Here is an 18,426-nt window from a genome sequence, read left to right as displayed (position 1 = left end):
ATTTCAATACGTAGCCATTTTCACCCAAAAATACAACATTAATCCAGTTAAGAAAAAAATAAAAAAAGTTTGAACTTCATGCTCCAGCAATCATCAACCAGGTGCTACTATTGAAATACACAAGATTAGTTCATTATCATGATGTGGGACTAAAGCAGAACTTTTGGCAGTCTGGTCCAAATCAGCCCTGACTTTATATTATAATAGCATAATAATAAAGCATAATATTATTTCTGGAACGATAGCCTTTAATATCCTATCCACCTCAGTGCTTAACATGGTCATTCTAACCAAACTTTGTGGCTCTCAGTACGGGCGCCCTGCAGGGCAGTGTACTGAGCCCCTTGCTGTACTCCCTGTTCAACTGACCCAGCTCAAACAGCTTCATAAATTTTGCTTATTTTATCACAACAATGATGAAGCAGCCTGAAAACCGAACACAGTGCATCACTACATACACCTCATTCCTACTGCATAGTGGTGGTGGTGATTAGGGCTTGTTTTGCAGCCACAGGACCTGGGAAACTTGCATCCATTAAGATAATGATGAACTCTACTTTATACCAGAATATTTAAACATGAGGTCATCTGTCCAGCAGCTTAAGCCAAAATATGGTCATGTAACAGAACAACAATCCCAAACAATAGGAAACATCCAATTATATAAACATTTAAAAAAAAAAAAGAGTCTAGATCCCAATCTCATTAAAATGCTGTCATGGGATCGGTGCATAAAAAAAGCCCTCAAATATCAATTTTGTAAAGATCATGGGCCAAAACTTCTCCAAAATGATGTGAGGGACTGAGAAACTCCTACAGAAAAGTTCAAGTTACAGAATTTTAGGGTGTACGTATTTTCCCCCAGCATGGTTTCTGAATGTTGGTTTAATTCACAGAGGGCAGTGGTTGCTCAGTGGTTACGATACTGGACAACTGAACAGAAGGTTGTGAGTTCAGATCCCAGCATGGCCCTCGAGTAAGGTCCTTAACCAACAAGTGATCGGTTGTATAAATGAAATAAATTCAAGTTGTTCTGGATAAAGGTGTCTGCCAAATACTGTAAATGTAATCTGTTCACCTGTTTGAAGTCCATGCTATTCTTGTGTCCCACTGAAACATCTTCATTACCAATATATCAATAGGTATTTGTATGACTGTTTGTCTCATGCATGAATTCATTCTAAATCAACAATACTCTACTAGCTTTATTTGAATGTGTTACATACTAGTGAGCATGTAAGCCAGGAATTACCACATGATACTGGTTCTATTCTTGAAGGAATAATACTTATACAGTACCAGTACTGGGATGATCCTGATCAGGTATTGGTTCAATACTAGTTAATACTTGTAAAATCCTATGAATTGTATTTACACAGATATCAACAAAATAAATTCATAAGCATATGAACAGTTCAAATTATTAACACAAATGCAATGACTTATGGGATTTATTAACACATTCAGCAGCCAGAAAGACAAATGGCAAAATGTCTATATAGTTTTTTTTTATGCCAGCATTAAAGTCTAGGCTCCCTGAGTTTAACAAGCTTGTTTCACACATTCCTTTCACACGTCTGAATGGCTGTTTTCTGTGCTGCTATTTTTGGCTATGCTCCATCTCGCTGACAGACAAACACAAGCAGTGCCAAGTCTCTCTCACCACCACGAGGGCTTAATCCCTACACCTTGCTTGGAGTTTGTCACAGTCACTCCAGAGTAGTCAAGTGTTTACCTACTCGCACGCAGAGTCCTGAACAAACTGCTGCTGAGCTTTTCAAAAGGTTCAATCAGGAAAGAAAAGAGAAACACATGTCTGTTATATACTCTTGCAATTTTCTGACAAGGGATTTAGAGGACAAGGCAAGCACCTGTGTGCGTTTTGTTTTAAATCGGTGGCTGTGAAAAGATAGCCTGCGAGAGTGTCATATTTTAACTTGACCATCACCTTCTTTAGGGATAGGGATTTAGTCCCCATTTGTAATCATAAGTAACGTCCAACTGAGCTGCAATGAGCTGCTCATTAGCTAAAAACCTTATCTGAAGCCACGGCTACTCAGTATGTTACAGTCTAGACAAATAAACACAAGTCTACATTTAAATAATAATAATAAGAAAAAATAATGTACCTGGATTGTAGTGGAAAATAATGTTTAGGAGGTCTTGGTCCCCCCATGTGATGTGATTCTTGTATTTCTGGTAGAGTGGATGGAGCAAGTCCTCCCATGACAGGCCGCTAGCGATCATGCTGTTCTGTAATATCGAGAGTGGCAGGTTATTTTCCTCAACACTGAGTCTAAGAGTGTACTTTCAGACACCTGCCAATGCTGAATATTTTCCTTCATGGCTCCCGTGGATTCGGGTTTGAAAGGTCAAGCCTGACTGGATTTCATAAGGATGCTAATATTGAAGCAACCACTTTCACATGCATTTCTGCACATGTTAAATGGCAGTTGTTAAAGTCTCTTAGTGATGCTGTATGAAGTGGTTGATGAGAACTGCAGTGTCATGGACAAGTAAACACTAAAGAGCCTCAGCCAGATGTCAAAGAAAACAACCTATACTGGATGTGTGCAACGTTAAAACACGCCACCACATCCAACTATGTTTAACAAGATACTTAACCCCAGGATGAGGCCAAAAAAACCCTCTTGTCTGAATTAACATTCAAAAATGAATTCCTGTGGGACCTAGGCTCAAGAGTTAATTATAGTCTATTTTATAGATACATACAGTACATTATCCTCTACCAGTCATTTTTCATCAGATATATGAGACTGACCAGCCCTTCCTTTCAAACATCATTTAAAAAGTTCAACTTCAATTTTTAAACATTCACTTAAAAGGGACAGAAGAATGCCTCTAGAATTTTCCAGTGCTTTAAGAGGAGCTGGTGCATGTAGAATCTCTGAGATATTGCCTCACTCTGCACTTTTCCAAGCAAATTATTTTCTCTGGCTACCAAAAAGATATTTGCCCGTCTTTGATCTTAGAAACTTGGTCTCCGATAAGAGTCCGAAGAGGCAAATAAATTAGATTAATGCAGGTTATGTCGAGGAAAAAAAAAAATTCATTGGCAAGTTTTAATACTCTCCATTTATCTCGTCTCTGACATGCTACTCATCTTAAGAGGGTTGTAAAGTTCAGAGAACAGAGAGAGATAAAAAAATAACGATCATGTAACATTTCATCTTAAGAAATGTGAGGTCATCAATGGTGCAGGACTCGTTGGTCATGCCGGTGGTCACCTATGACAACACATCATAGTCTTATGGAATTAAAAGATGAAAGAAAAGTAGAAAGATCACTTTAACTGTGGAGGTGCAGTATTGTAAATGGGGAATTAGCAGGTGTCACTTTTGTCTGTTTCTATGCAAGGAATAAGCGTAATCCTTCATTACAAGCACTACCATTTAAGTTTATAAAGCTTCCAGCAACATAGCCTGGAACCATATGAATTTATTTCACGCTCTTGCGCAAAGCTCAAATAAGATAAAATATGCAAACAAACAAAAATCATCCAACCAAACCAACAGCAAATGAAATAATGTGTTTATCATTAGAGCAATATTAAAAATTACTTTTGAAACTCATTACTTCTCACCTTAAACAGAGTGCTGCGAATGCGTGTGAGGTTCATCAGCATGACCCCGGAGTTGACTCCTGTAACGCCGTAGAACGGGTGCCTTGCAAAACGACTGTACCAGCCGATTTTTGGGATCTCGTGCTCAGGAGCCATGGCTGCCAACTGAGTGCTGTTGAAGGCCTTCAGGAATTTCCAGATGTCATCCATTGGCCGGAGAAACAGGACATCTGTGTCCACGTATAGCAGCGAGTCCACGTCTTTCAGGATGACCTGAGGTTTGGAAGAGTAACGAAAATAAATTCTTTTCACATAGGGTAAGAAACAGATAAAGAATAACCGAGGGAACAGGGTGAGCCCTTACTGGAAGGAAGAGTCTCTGGGCAGCACATGGCTTGAAGAGTTTCTTCCATTCCTCAGCGTTCCCCACGGAAAAAGTGATTGGGTAAAGAGTGTACTGGAGCTTGGAGGAGAGCGGCCGTGGCCAGCGGCTCAGCTGAGAGAGAAAATGGAAAACAGTTCAACAAGTCACCCTGAAACAACCAGACAAATCTGCTGTCACTCCTTTAGACCAAATAGGACAGATTTCCCTCTACAGGACTAGACATATTGTGTGTAGTATCAGTACTTGTGTGAAATATGCTGAAATTCACACTATGCAGCAGGCCACATGCTATGCCATGTGATTCCCAAACCAGTTCTCTGGAAAGACTGAGCCTTGCTCTAAAAACAGTAATCAGGAGCACCAAATGCTCACATGATCAAATTTTGACATTTTCTACTATATATAATTCTGAAAACTACAGGATTTCCTGTGTTTCTCTTTTAAGTGCACGAATCTCAAGCAGAAGCATAGCCATAATATATTTCTCTGGTTTCCCCCAAAAGTTTAAAAAAAAAATAATAATAAAAAAAATAAATAAAAAAAAATCACCTTGAAAGATTCCACTCTTTTCACTAAAATATAACAAAGCATTTTCAGCTTAGAAGCAACTCTCCTCACCTCATTTACAATGAACTCAACACAAATGTTAAAACTACTCTGATCTTCATTCACATTGTTTTCTCTAGGCTGGAGTGTGCCATTTAAACTGTTCACTGTTCTTACACAAGTTCTCTTGACTAAATTCCCTGGATTGTACGACACAGCAACAGCAACCTGACACACATTTCTGGTACCTCAGAGAGAACAAAAACATGCAGAATCTTCAATATGAAGCAGGAACACACAAGTTCCAAAGTTCCAAAAGTTCCAAAAACAACCCAGAGTCTCAACCATTTACAATGATCAGGCATAACATTATGACCACCTGCGTAATTTTGTGCTTGTCCCCCTTTTGCTGCCAAAAACACTGACCCGTGGAGGCACCACTAGATCCTTGAAGGTGTGCTGTGGTATCTGGCACCAAAATGTTAGCAGTAGATCCTTTAAGTCCTTTAAGCTGTGAGGTAGGGCCTCCATGGGCTCAAGGATATTCTTGATAGACACTGACCACTGCAGACCGGGAACACCCCACAAGAGCAGTTTGCAGTTTTGGAGATGCTCTGATCCAGTCGTCTAGCCATCACAATTTGGCCCTTGTCAAACTCGCTCAAATCCTTACACTTGCCCATTTTTCCTGCTTCTAACCCATCGACTTTGAAGACAAAATGTTCAGTTGCTGCCTAATATATCCCACCCACTAACAGGTGCCATGATGAGGAGATAATCAGTGTTATTCACTTCACCTCTCAGTGCTCATAATGTTATGGCTGATCGGTGTAAGCCATAGTGTACATGTAGGCTATATGAGAACAGTACAATGACATGAATTAATTTATAGCAATCAAGTATAAGCACGTATTAGTAAACTACTTAGGTACATGAATTAATGCTTTCTAACAATGGTTGAAGAAAATATTCTGGCTGTTTTAATCTAATTGGCAAATCTACTCAACTCAAGATGAACACATTAAGAGCTGCAGAAACATGATTTATGCACATGACAAATTTTTCAATTACCTCTGCACTGTAAACTATTAAAGACAGTGTTACATTCATTTAATGTACACTTGCAGTAATGAACTTCTTCCCTTCAAGCCTCTATTAAAGCTTCCTGCTGCTTGCATCCTGCTCCTTTCTCCAGGGCTGTTTGTTATATCCGGGGCTAGAACTCCTCTCCAAAAGCTGCCTGTTCTACATGTGGACTTGATCATTTTCTGCTCTGTTGCATGCCGAGTTCCACATTACTATGGAACAGTCAGTTCCAGAGGGAGCACTCACAATGCCAAAAGCCAGCAGTTGTGTCACTGATATGGGTGAGGGATCAAAGCGTAAATGATGTGAAGGCTTTTTCCACTCGTTACCATCACGACCCTTCTGAACAGACCCACTGAAGCGGTGCTGAGGACAAGCGGGGATGTCTGTGCCTGACTGAGTTAAATATATTAGAACATGGGGGCCCTCGCTTATGTGCGACATGCCGTGTAGACACGTGAGGAGATTGCGTATGTGCTGCTTTCCTATTACGTACAATAACTCTATGCATGAAAGGAAGAGTTTCTCTGGAGGTTCAGGGGCAGGGACTTGAACTGAAATTTGCAATAACAACTTTAATAAACCTTGACGTTTCTCCGTTTCATTTAATGTTAATATGAAGTAAACTAGTGAGCACACAACACAGCAGCCATGGGTCTGTACTCACTCAGACACAATCAAGTGTGCCAATACTTTTATCTTTGGTGAACAGAACAGAACACAATCGTTTAAGTGTAAACATTATTGTATTAAAAAAAAGGGGAAAAAAGTCAAAACTACAATGAGACATACATCTCTGGATGAATCTTCAATCTTTTTAAACTATGCATGAGGGCACTAGGCAGGGTGTTCAGCTCCATCATGCTATAGGGTGAGAGCAAAGTGAACATGAAGCTATTTGTGATATGCCTTAGAGCAGAAATGTCCAATCTTATCTGGAAAGGGCAAGTGTGGGTGCAGGTTTTCATTCTAACTGAGCAGAAGCCATACCCGAGTCTATAGGAAGCTAATGATTAAACAGGTGGAATTAGATGTGGCTCCTGCTTGATTGGAATGAAAATCTGCACCCACACCGATAAGACAAGATTAGACACTGCTGGTACCTGACAGTGGTGGAAAATATAAATTTATGACCAAATAAATAGTTAGTGTGGACAAATTAATATGAAACCTTAAATTGCTGTTGAACACGGTGATGCTGCCTCTTAAATCTACCAGAAACAAAGTACTTTTGAACCGATAAAGAAACATTGGCAGGCACTAAACTAATTCACTTAGGAAGAGAAGTGATTTAGGCCATTAATCAATCTGTGTGACTGTTTGATCAATCACAGTCCTGAACTATTTTTAGTTCCTCTTGTTTGTCACAGCTCTGCAAAGGCATGAAAAATCATGAATAGCTTCCTATTCAATTTGTTTGTACCCTACAGAGGATAAGCACTACATGACCAAAGGTTTGTTGACACATGAACTGTTTGGCCCACATATGGGTGTGATGGTCAAGAGTTCTGCTCAGATCCCTGATCTCAATCCCTATTCCCTAGAATAGGCCCTACTCACCTGACAAACACCTGACTTCACTAATGCTCTTACAGTTGAATGATCCCAAATCCTAACAGCAACACTCCATCTAATGGAAAGACTTCACAGAAGAGTGGAGGTTATTATAAGAGCAAAGGGGACTACATCTGGAATGGGATGTTCAATAAGAACATGGCTGTTCCACTCATGTGTCCACAAACCTTCAGCAATATAGACTTACATGATGAAATGTCCTAACTTATGCATTGTGTAGAAAGATTTGAGACTTAGAAGAGTAACTGTGCTTGATACTTAAACAGCGATAACATAAGGAATTATGGGTAATTTGCAGAATGGGGCCAAGCCACACTGAAAATATCTATATGCTCAAAAAAGTGACCTTCATAAACAAACAAACAAACAAAAAAAACAGAATTCTGTATGCAAGAAGGATCTTGTGTGAGTTGATAATGCAAAATTCAAACAGAGTGCATCACAGTGGAGGGTAACGTAGGGCCCTGATGTTCTGATAAGAGCCGAAGTCAAATTAAACATATGATTCAGCAGAGAGAGAGAGACTCAGGCCTGCTTTCCCTGATAAATGCTTGAGCATTCATCTCAGAGATAGGCCATCAACCAAATGCAAGCTAAATATGAAAAACCTGGAGTAAAAACGTCAGAAAAATAAACCACGTTGATTTACTTGATAAGGAAAGGAAGGACACCTCTAAGTGAACTCTTACCTCTTTCTCAAACTGTTTTGTCAGCTCCTCCTCGGCAAAGATGTGAAACTTGATCTTTTTGATGCTGAAGAGGAGTGCTGATTTGACCATCGTTAGAGTTTCCTCTAGTCTGTTTCCACAAGCAACCACAGCCAGGTGCATGATGTCCTCCACCCGAGGGACCTTTACCCCAGACTGGCCAGGCTCACTCTTCTGCCTGCAGCGGTTAAAACAATGTACAAATGCTTACAACAAAACACCACTATAAATCCAGTCAAGGAAAAAAATAAAATAAAATACATTCTCCTTCATAAAATAATAATAATAATAAAAACAAATACACCCCTGAAAAGTACACCAACATTCAGAAACCAGGTGGGAAAAATAGTGAGTCTGTTCCAGAAGCAGCCATGCAAGCCCAAGCCATGACTCTACCAACACCATGTTTCCCCAGAGGAGCTTGTATGTTTTGGAGCATAAGCAGATCCTTTCTTCCTCCACACTTTGACAGATGCTCATCTTGATTCCTGTTGTATTTCTGAATTCCAGTCTGGTTTTCTGATTCTTACTGCTGATGAGAGGTTTACATCATGTTATGACCTCTGTTCTTCTTTGAACAGTTGTGATGCCTTCAAACCTTGCCCTGTGAAGGTTGGTGCTGATGCCACTAAATGTTTTTTTCTTCACAGCTCTCAAAAGGTTTGTCATCAACAATTGTTTTTTTCCTTGACCTGTTTGGCCTTGCTCAGTATACCAGTGTGTTTCTTTTTCCTTTTTCAGGTCATTTAAAATTGTAGTATTGGCTATGCTTGTGGTATGCCTCTGATTGATTTCTCCTCTTTTCTCAGCATCAAAATTGCTTGCATTTCTCCCCTAGACAGCTCTCTGATCTTCATGTTGGTTCATCCTTTTTAACAACAAATACAGTCTTTACATGTGAAACCCTGGGCTTAAACCAAGAGCAGACGTTCAAAACTAGGGTTAACTAGGTCTGACAGGGCACACCTGAGTAACAAGAAATATCCGTCAGGACATTTCAAATCATTAATTAAATCTAGACATAAATATAAGGAAATAAAAGCTGAATATCTGATTTCAAACCTCAATATCTTCTGTGTATAGTAAAAACAAATTAACCATATCATTCCAGTACTTTTGGAGGGGTCTGTAAATGTGCCATTAAAATTATACTAGGCTACATGGCACTTTATTCCTTATTTTGAATAAACCAAATTACTGAAGCATAATAATAATAATAAAAAAAATAACACATAAACCTTACATAAAATGTCAGTTCATGACATCTGTGCTGTAGTGCATGCATACATTTAATGCCACTTCGACTCGATCGGAATCTCAGTTGACTTCCTATTTACTACGTACACCACTTATTTCTATTCTCACAGTGTCAGTAGCTTCACCTCATACCCTGCACTTAACCTGCACAAAATACATTATAATTTGAATCCCGATATTTAGCTCCAAGCTAGTTTACGTTGGATTTCTCAAAACACTTCATCTGACTTACAACTAGTTAGTTTTCTTTTGACACCTTTCAGAACTTGAGTCTGTCTTCAGTCCAGATCACCCCCCCAAGTATTTTTGCAAATTATATGATATGATATTCCTTGTACAAAACTTTCAATTTGTAAAAAGTCCATAAGGAGTAGGGTTCTTCTGGTAATTTTCTGGTTATTAACTTACTTGTCTTGTGGATAACTATGTATAAAAAACTAATAGGGCATGAAATCTGCTTGTCCTTGGGACCTAGGCTACTGATTTGTCCAACCCTGCTTCATTCTGCAAAATTGGCTTTGCAGGCAAGTCTGTTCACTCCCATTTATTCGTGTCGGTATCCGAGATAAAAGGGCTGCCAGCAGAATGTAGGAAGCGACTAAAAAAAAAAAAATACAGTAGAATTAAACAGTCCCCCAAGGATCCACTAGATATAAAGAACATGTAACATCATGTAACATCATATCTGCCATTATTAGCACTGAAGACTCACTGGCCATGTGTTTCATCCTATGTTTCTTTTTGTTTAGCTTGTGTTTGTGGTCTATGTCTAAAGCAGACATGAGTTCCATCAGAACTGGTAAACTCTCTCCAGCGCTGCAACCAGAGATCACCTTGGGGACCCTGTGCTCCATTTCTATTAGGATTTAGTTAAAAGAAAGCAAGTCATGCAGCCTGAGGAGTGTGTAGCCGTTCAGACTAAAGACAGAGAAAGAGAGAGGAGGGGGAAGACATCAAAAGACTTCCACAAAAGAAGGTAAACTTGAAAGTCAAACGTAGACCCTGATATGAATTAGGGAAACCAAAAAAAAAAAAAGCGAAGAAAGTGAAAATTCCCAAATGTGAGACTTTTTCTGTGCGCCTGAGACCCAATCGCACTTCACACATCAGGCACAAAGGAGAACTGCTGTGAAGATTTTGGTTTCTCTCACAAAACACCTTGTGCTGTTACACGGAGATAAGTTACAAGAATTAGGCCAGTGTTCCAACAGTCTGCAAGGTGGAGCAGTTAGATACACTGGCTGCTAAACCTACAGGACTGAAGCAGACAATGTCAGCATTAAAAGTATAACGGTGTGATGATCAGTAACTTGGTCTGATACGCATTGGCAAATTGTCACGATACATTTTATTCCTCTTTATACAGCATCAAGTTCCAATGAGAAGAATTTTCAAGTTACAGAAACACCTCGCCTTATGCCATAAATCCGTTTGAAAAAACTCAAGAATTAAGTTGAAAAGAGACTCGAGTCAAATAACACCTTTAAAAATGACCTAGACACCCCATAAACCCCTATAGTCAACCCCATAACATTGCTAATACAGCAAGTAATTTGATAGTTTGATAGATATATTATTAATTTAGGTGATTTTTTCTTTATGGGTTTGATATTTTTTTTCTAACCAACAAGGCTAGATAAACTCACATCAGTTGAATTTTATTTGTCCCTATTATTAACAAAAACTGTTCACAAAAGGTTCACAAAATGATTGTGTCAGCCCTGTGTAGATATATATTATATATATTTGTAGTATATATATATTATGAATTAGAGCAGAGACTGTGAGTCAGGGACGTGGGACATCTGCCTTTATACGCACATGAATTTAATATAGAGTTGGCCCACCCTTTGCAGCTATAACAGCTTCAACTCTTCTGGGAAGGCTTTCCACAAGGTGTTTATGGGAATTTTTGACCATTCCTTTAAAAGTGCATTTGTGAGGCAAGGCAATGATGTTGGATAAGAAGGACTCCGTCTTTATGGACCTTGCTTTGTGCACTGGTGTGCAGTCATGTTGGAACAGGAAGGGGTCATCCCCAAACTGTTCCCACAAAGTTTGGAGCATGAAATTGTCCAAAATGACTTGATATGTTGAAGCATTAAGAGTTCCTTTCACTGGAACTAAGAGGCCAAGCCCAACACCTGAATTCAATGATTTGGAGAGGTGTCCCAAAGCTTTTGGCAATATATACACTATCGCTCAAAAGTTTGGGATCACTCACACTTTTTATTTAGTTTATTGTTTTTCAAGGAAACACACACAAAATTAGTCTAAATAGAAAATATGGCAAAAGAACAGGACATGCTGACATGTCAGAGTTAGAAATTATGATTTTGATGGAAATGATGAATGTTTTCTTCAAACTTTGCCTTCATCAAAAAAAAAAAAAAAAAACCCTCTTGCAGCAATTACAGCCGGGACACTTCAGCTGTCAATTTTTCAAGATAATCTGATGAGATTTCACCCCAAGCTTCCTGGAGCATCTCCCACAAGATGGACTGGCTTGATGGAGTCTTCCTCCATAGAATAAATCAAGCTGACATATACAAGTGATCCCAAACTTTTGAGTGGTAGTGTATGTGTGTGTGTGTGTGTGTGTGTGTGTGTGTGTATATATATACATAGATACATACATTCAACCTATAGAAAAGGGTTAAAAGAGGGCCTATGGAGATTACTACAATGGCAGCCATTTGTAGGTCAGCTTAAAACAACAGCTTCAAAGAGCTCTTTTAAATGGTCAATACCAAAGGATAAATTAAAAACAACTACAGAAAAAAAAAATACTAATGGATGCTTGTGGTCTGTACAATGGTATTCTGTTGAATGGAAAACAGCAGTCAGTTTTAAGGCTCTGACATGCACCAACAATCTTGCTATAACTTCTTGCTATAAATCTGTTACTCCATTCAGCTCTTTTTTTTGTTTTTATTTTTTGCCACTTTGACTAGCAATAGAAACGTACAACCTTTTATCTAATGATCGCTATAGAACATTTGCAACAATTTCATCAGATACGTGGATGACCGAACTAGCTGGACTGGACCGTTGTCGATTTGACTTGATCCTGGATTTGTCCGTCTTTTGAAACTGTTGCCGTCTTGGTAGCAAATCCGAAAGCTTGTAGCTGCTCTGGAGCAGGCTTATCCAATGTAAACAAGATCAGATCAAATTCAGAAGCATATAATCTTTTACAAATTTCAACAAGCAGCTTGCAGCTTGAGGTGGAAGTCCCAGCTACAGAGTTGTGTCTATAGATAGACATTTTTCTCAGCATGGGGATTCCATATATACTGCCAGTGCAATCTACACCATAACTGGAGGAGGTCTGTTAGTGACAGATTTTCTTTTCCTCTATGGGGCTTTCAAAAGGAAGACTTCTTAAATAAACTGTGCAGACAAATTCCCTAGAAAAGTAAAAAAAATAAAAAAATAAACCAAAATGTAAAAAAAATCTATTACTCAAAAGAACAAACTTGGCATGAAAGCAGTAAGGTGTATAATTTCCTGACTCAGATGTGGTAACCTCTAGCTACATTGAACTGCATGTTACTACATCATGCACAAGAAAATAAAGAAAAATGAGAAAAATCATGCAGAAGTCATTTTATTTTAGCTCTGTTTAGCGATATCTGGTGAACGAGGCTCTGCCTTTTATTTATCAGACGTGTCGGGCTTTTTAAAAAGAACCAGTTTATATTAAACATTGCTTTGCTGTAATCATCATCTAAATTGATGCTCCTCAGCTTTTATAAACATTTTGGAAATCTTTGTGCTTTTGGCACATTGATTTAAATGTTCAGCTATTTTATTTTAATTAATTTTACTTGCTTGCAAACATTTGGCATGTAGCGCATGTTATCCAACTTGTGTCACTAATGTGACTTTCTAAATCAAGCTAGCATGCAAAACAGAAATTAAAAACACACTAGGGAAAAAAAAAACCAAAACAAAACACAGGGGAGCACCATATTAGGAGCCCCACTTCAAAGAGGAGACTTTGAGGAAACAATGTACTATGAACTATGTACAGAGTTTAACTGAAATTCCCCTTTATAGTCTGACTACAGCTTTGCCACCGTGTGTGGTACTTCCCCATATTATTTTTGAGCTTTTTCATTTCCTTTATTCGGCCCTTCAAATCTCACAAGTGCATGCGACAGTCACACACATCACCCTCTTCACATGCTGCTCAGATCCGTTGACATTTAGTATGTACAAGCTAAAAGAATGAACAATGAAAATGCATTTGAATCTTGTGAAATTAGTAGATTTGGGCACGCATTGTCGTCATCACACACACAACTACTCATTGATTCAGAAAAAGAAGAGGCGAATTTTTTTTTCCTCTAGTGTCCACTGTAGCCTCAGCTTCCTGTTTGTGGCCGACAGGAGTGGAACCCAAATGTGGTCTTCGGCTGCTGTAGCTCATCCACCTCAAGGTTTAATGTGTTGTGTGTTCAAAAATGCTTTTCCGCTCACCGCAATTAGAAAAAAAGTGTGATTATGTCAGTTTTATCAGATTATATCCCTCCGGTTGGCATGAACCAGTAAGGGCTTTTTCCTCGGACTTGTCTAATCAACAAGGCATTTCCACCCATAGATCAGTCATTTACTTGATGTTTTTTCTGTGTATTTCACACCATTCTGATTAAACTCAAGAGATCGCTGCTCTTAAAAATCCCGGGGGTTTTTGAAATACTCAAACCAACCAACCTGACACCAACATCAGTCCAAATCAGTGAGATCTTCATACTGCTGTTTGCTTTGAGCATTACCCAAAGCCGTTGGGCTGTATCTGCATGATTTTCTGCACCGATGCCACATGCTCATTAAATAGCTAATGCATGAATTATTGCACAGTGATACAGCTGTTCCTAATAAAGTGCCTGGCTAGTGTGTATATACTGAAGTGTAGATGTCTCGTTTAACATGCTTAGTCATTGTAATCACTCAGCAAAGTACTTGGAAATTTTGGACAGTAATTTCGATTCTAAGTCTAATACTTGCTACACAACACACATCATCTGCTTTTGCTAAAAAACAAGGCATATGACCAAAAGTTTGTGTACACCTGGTCCCCAAAATTATACAGCATTTTTGAACTTCTTTGAACCAGATATAGTATCTCATTTACTGTTATAATAACCTCCAGTCTTCTGAGAAGGCTTTCTGCTAAATTTTATAGTGTGGCTGTGGGTCTTTAAGCTCATTCAGCCACAGTAAGGTCAGGCACTGGTGTCAGATGAGGATGTCTGGGGTGAAGTCGTGTTTCAGTTCATCCCAAAGGTGTTCAGTGCACTCTGTGCAGGTGACTGGAGTTCTTCCAGTCCAATCTTATCAAACCATGTCCTCATAAAACACATGAACGCACCATATTAGAGACTTTCAACTCTATGCACCATGAACTATGTGCATAGTTCAACTGAAACACCCATCTACAGCTTGACTAGTGCTTTGCAAAGCATGGCTTCCTGGAGCTGGCTTCGTGCACAGGTGCATGGTCATGCTAGAACATGTTTGGGCCTCTTAGTTCCAGTGAACAAAAATGTGTAATACTGCAGCATACAAATACACAATTGTGTGCTTCACACTGTGTGGTACCAGTTTGGGGAAGAACCACATATAATTGTATTGGTCAGGAGTGTACAAACTTTAGGCCATGTAGTACAGCGTTTTTTTTTTAGGACAAAATGTCATGTGACCCACTTTAAAGAATGATAATGTTTTGCAACCCCCTTAATGGATAAAGATTAATAGAATATAAAACAACTTGAATGTTTGGGATTACTCACTCAGTGGGATGTGAGGGCTTGGGCTTGGATAGAGGATATGAGGTGATCTAGTTGTAGCTGAGTATGGCTGAGGAAAAGATGCAATCTATCTTTCCAAACTATCCATCCTTGTGCTTGTGCTTGACTAGTCTCATGTAGCCAGACCTTCAAACTTACAGCAGAATGCCTGGACTCTATATCAGCGTTCACTGGTCAAGGACCGCCCAAGAGGATGTCTGATTGACATGAAACATCATGTTTAAGGGTGTAAAAAGGGCATAAATATCGATGTCCCTACAAAAACAGACCAGCGTGCAGCCAAAGATCATTCATTTATGAAAATCATCCAAACGAATGAGTCAATAATGTGAACCTTCCAGCCTTTAACTGATCCTTATAAATGTTCATAGTCACAACTGTAAACATAATAGCTTCCTTCTTCCATGAGGGAAGTAGAGCATCACAACACTTTGTTTCCAGGAGAAGCATTAAAAAAACGCAACAGACATCTTTCCTGGAAATCCTGTGGAATCTGACCCATCAGATGATGACTTTGAAACTCTTGAAGGGTTTCCAAATTTGTGCACCATATGCATCAGACATTCAGCCAACGGTGTAGATGTGACGTCTGAGGCCAAGATTAGCTCTTGACATGAAATCGCTCCAGGTCTAATCAGCAGTCCAGCTGTGATGACTAAAGCATAAATTGCTAATCTCAGGTGACTTTTTCCAATCAGCAGTAAATTAGTTATATCATGATGAATGTCAGCTTTGCTATTAAGCGAAATCTTTCCCCTGACCCTCCTGCTACCTCTTTGCGACCTCCAGGTTAACCACTGAAAGTTTTTTTTTTTTCAAGCATATTAAGATGCCTGAATGATGGCTTGACTACCTGTATCATAGGGATATGAAAATATGTGCAAATAGAGGAAAATCCAGGACAGTGCAGGAGGAAAACTGTTATACAAATGTAGTGCTGTATGAGCATTAAAATACTGTAGTGCACTTCAGTAAGCAAACCTGAACACGCTAGCCAAACTGAAAGATCACGTGTGTGTATGTGTGTGACTTGGGCATATCAAAGCTCACAGACATTTTAACAAAACTTTCTGCCTTTGTATTGAGGGTTCAAACAGAACATGCTTGATCACCAGAGACATTACCAAGACAGGATAAAAACAGTGGATACATAAAGCAAGTCTCCCGGGGTTTCAAGTCCTCATTTATTTTCCTCAGACTGCATTAATGCACATAATTAGCTCATCTTTTTTAGCTTAGTATTTTGGGCCTCTGGGTAAACAGAACAAGGCCTAGCTAATGAATTAATGATTTGTCGTCTACCCACTGCTCCATTTTGTGTCCGTGAGGCACTTACATTTTCTCAGTAGTCAATAAAAGATTTCATTTTTAAAGTAATGCATGAGACCGCTGTAGCGAAGCGTTTACGCCAGATCGCTCGCTGTGCCTCTGCCATACAATAACGCCAACACAATGAGTTGAAAGGCTTCTTATTCACTGACTTAGCTTAACAGGCACATTTTCAGGAAATGTGATATGCCGCTGGTTTCAAGAAGCTACGTTTCGGCTTTTAGTTGGCATTGATCGACAGATGTTCACGTTACATAGGATTCATGCACCGATTAAACACACAGGAATACGACGACGTAGAGTTCCTCCATGTCATGAGCTAGAGAACTGTTGGAAACACTCTGTATTCTTGGCTGTATACTTCCCTCAGCCCTGAGCAGCACAGAACGCTCACAGACACCAAGTCGACTGTGGAACATCTGCACCACATCTGGAAGCATTTAACGCAGCATTCAGAGGCATGAGAAGGAATAGAAGTCATTCTTAAAGGGTGTGTGCATACATCAGGTAATAATCAGGTAATGCCTTGCTATAACCAGACAGAGTAAAAATAACCACCTTCTTTAACTTTCTTTAAGGCTACACAATGTGCAGAAAGTGGCTTAAACTCTGGTGTAGCCTTGAGAAGGGAAAAATAAATCAGAGAAAATGCTCTCTCTGAACATGGGAGTCCAGCCAGCAGATTTCAGCAGGCTTTTTTCCACAGCAAATCGTCTCACACGGCCAACTGAATTAACACTTTTCCCCCTGCTTGACAATCTCAGTCATGCCTGCCAAAGACTGATTTTTCTTGCCATGCTTCACTGTAGACTACCTGGTGACTAAAAGCAGCAAAGTTGAGATTTTGCTTTGTGTTAATGCTAAGGATTGGAGTGCGCTGAGTCATAACTCATTGGGATGCTTAAGGGTGAGTGCTGAGAAAATGTGGAGATGTGCAGACAGACAGACAGAGAGAGAGAGACTTGCCAGATGACATGGTTATGCCTCTGTGTAACGTATCTGCTATGAACCGGTACATTTGCCTCGAGGATAACGACATAACAAAACCCCAACTGATGCTAAATGCCATTTGTTTTAAAACGTGTATTCTGGGAATATTTACATCTTCCGCGATGCTACGCAACACTTGAAGCGGCGTGGCAAACCTGACGATCCAGCTGCGTTTTACCAGTTAACTTTAATCATGTGACTGACTCATGCATGTGCATGCAAAACAACTTAAAAGGGAGGCAGAGTGTGAGCCAAGCATCCAGCTATTAAAGGAGCCAACAGGGAAAAGAAATTTGCTACAAAACAAGTTTTCTGCAAATGGAAAAATACCAAGTGCTAGAAAGATGAAGGAGGAACAGAAAGATGAAGGTTGGAGAAAGTGCTAGTGCTCAGGAGGGTTTAAAAAACTAGCACCAAGGAAGGAAGAGAAAGCCAAACTCCACTACAGTAGAAGTGTTCATGCGGTGCAATATGTTACTGCAGAGTTTAATTTCTCTTACTGTGCTTTTGAATGTTTTACTCAACCGTTACTTTACTTTGCACATTATTAAATAAAAAGAAAAGGCATGTTCTGTGCTCTTACCTGTCTAAATAAATGAGTAAAAACCTGTCAAAGTGATTGCACACTATTCTGGACAAAATCGGTTCAGAGATTTTTCTTGAGTTTGTAAATAAGGGTGTTTGCACGTTTGAGTTGTCTTCAAGGTGGTTTTCACACCGTGTATGTTTGCTATAGTCCAAATCACACTACAGCAACCTGTGATTTTTCAGAGTGTGGAAACCCCCTAAAAAGTTTTAAAAAGAAAGAAAAAAGTTATAAGATATCGAATGTAGATTTGTTTTTGATAACGTGAGCAAGAGTGGCATTATAAAATCCTGATGATATCCTGGATAATATTGTTATAGTTAAGTTATGTATACATCTCTGGTGGATTTGATGGTTAGAAAGATTGCTTTATGCCTCCAGGGTTGGAGGTTTGATAACCACCTCCGCTGTGTGCGTGTGGAGTTTGCATGTTATCCCTGTGCCTCCGGGGTTTCCTCCGGGGCGATCCGGCTTCCTCGCTTAGTTCAAAAACATGTGCATGTAATAGTTTTACTGTCTGTAGTGTGTAAAAATAAAAAATTCTAATTTATTTACATTTCTAAAAA

General features: G+C 39.3%; 1 protein-coding gene across 1 annotated transcript in view; it reads right to left on the bottom strand.

Annotated features, from left to right (window-relative positions):
* Positions 1–18,426, bottom strand: part of gxylt2 (glucoside xylosyltransferase 2) — a 29,105-nt gene that overhangs the window by 6,356 nt on the left and 4,323 nt on the right. Inside the window, exons 2-5 of the mRNA XM_058403632.1 lie at positions 7,865–8,060; positions 3,948–4,079; positions 3,605–3,856; positions 2,130–2,253 (exon numbers count right to left, since the gene is read on the bottom strand). Of these exons, the coding sequence (XP_058259615.1) occupies positions 2,130–2,253; positions 3,605–3,856; positions 3,948–4,079; positions 7,865–8,060 (704 nt within the window). The remainder of the gene's footprint in view (positions 1–2,129; positions 2,254–3,604; positions 3,857–3,947; positions 4,080–7,864; positions 8,061–18,426) is intronic.

This window comes from Hemibagrus wyckioides, linkage group LG11 (assembly GCF_019097595.1).
Source record: "Hemibagrus wyckioides isolate EC202008001 linkage group LG11, SWU_Hwy_1.0, whole genome shotgun sequence".
NCBI classification, from domain to species: Eukaryota; Metazoa; Chordata; class Actinopteri; order Siluriformes; family Bagridae; genus Hemibagrus; species Hemibagrus wyckioides.
Note: the sequence above shows the minus strand (reverse complement) of the source record. Positions and strands in the feature narration are given on the sequence as shown.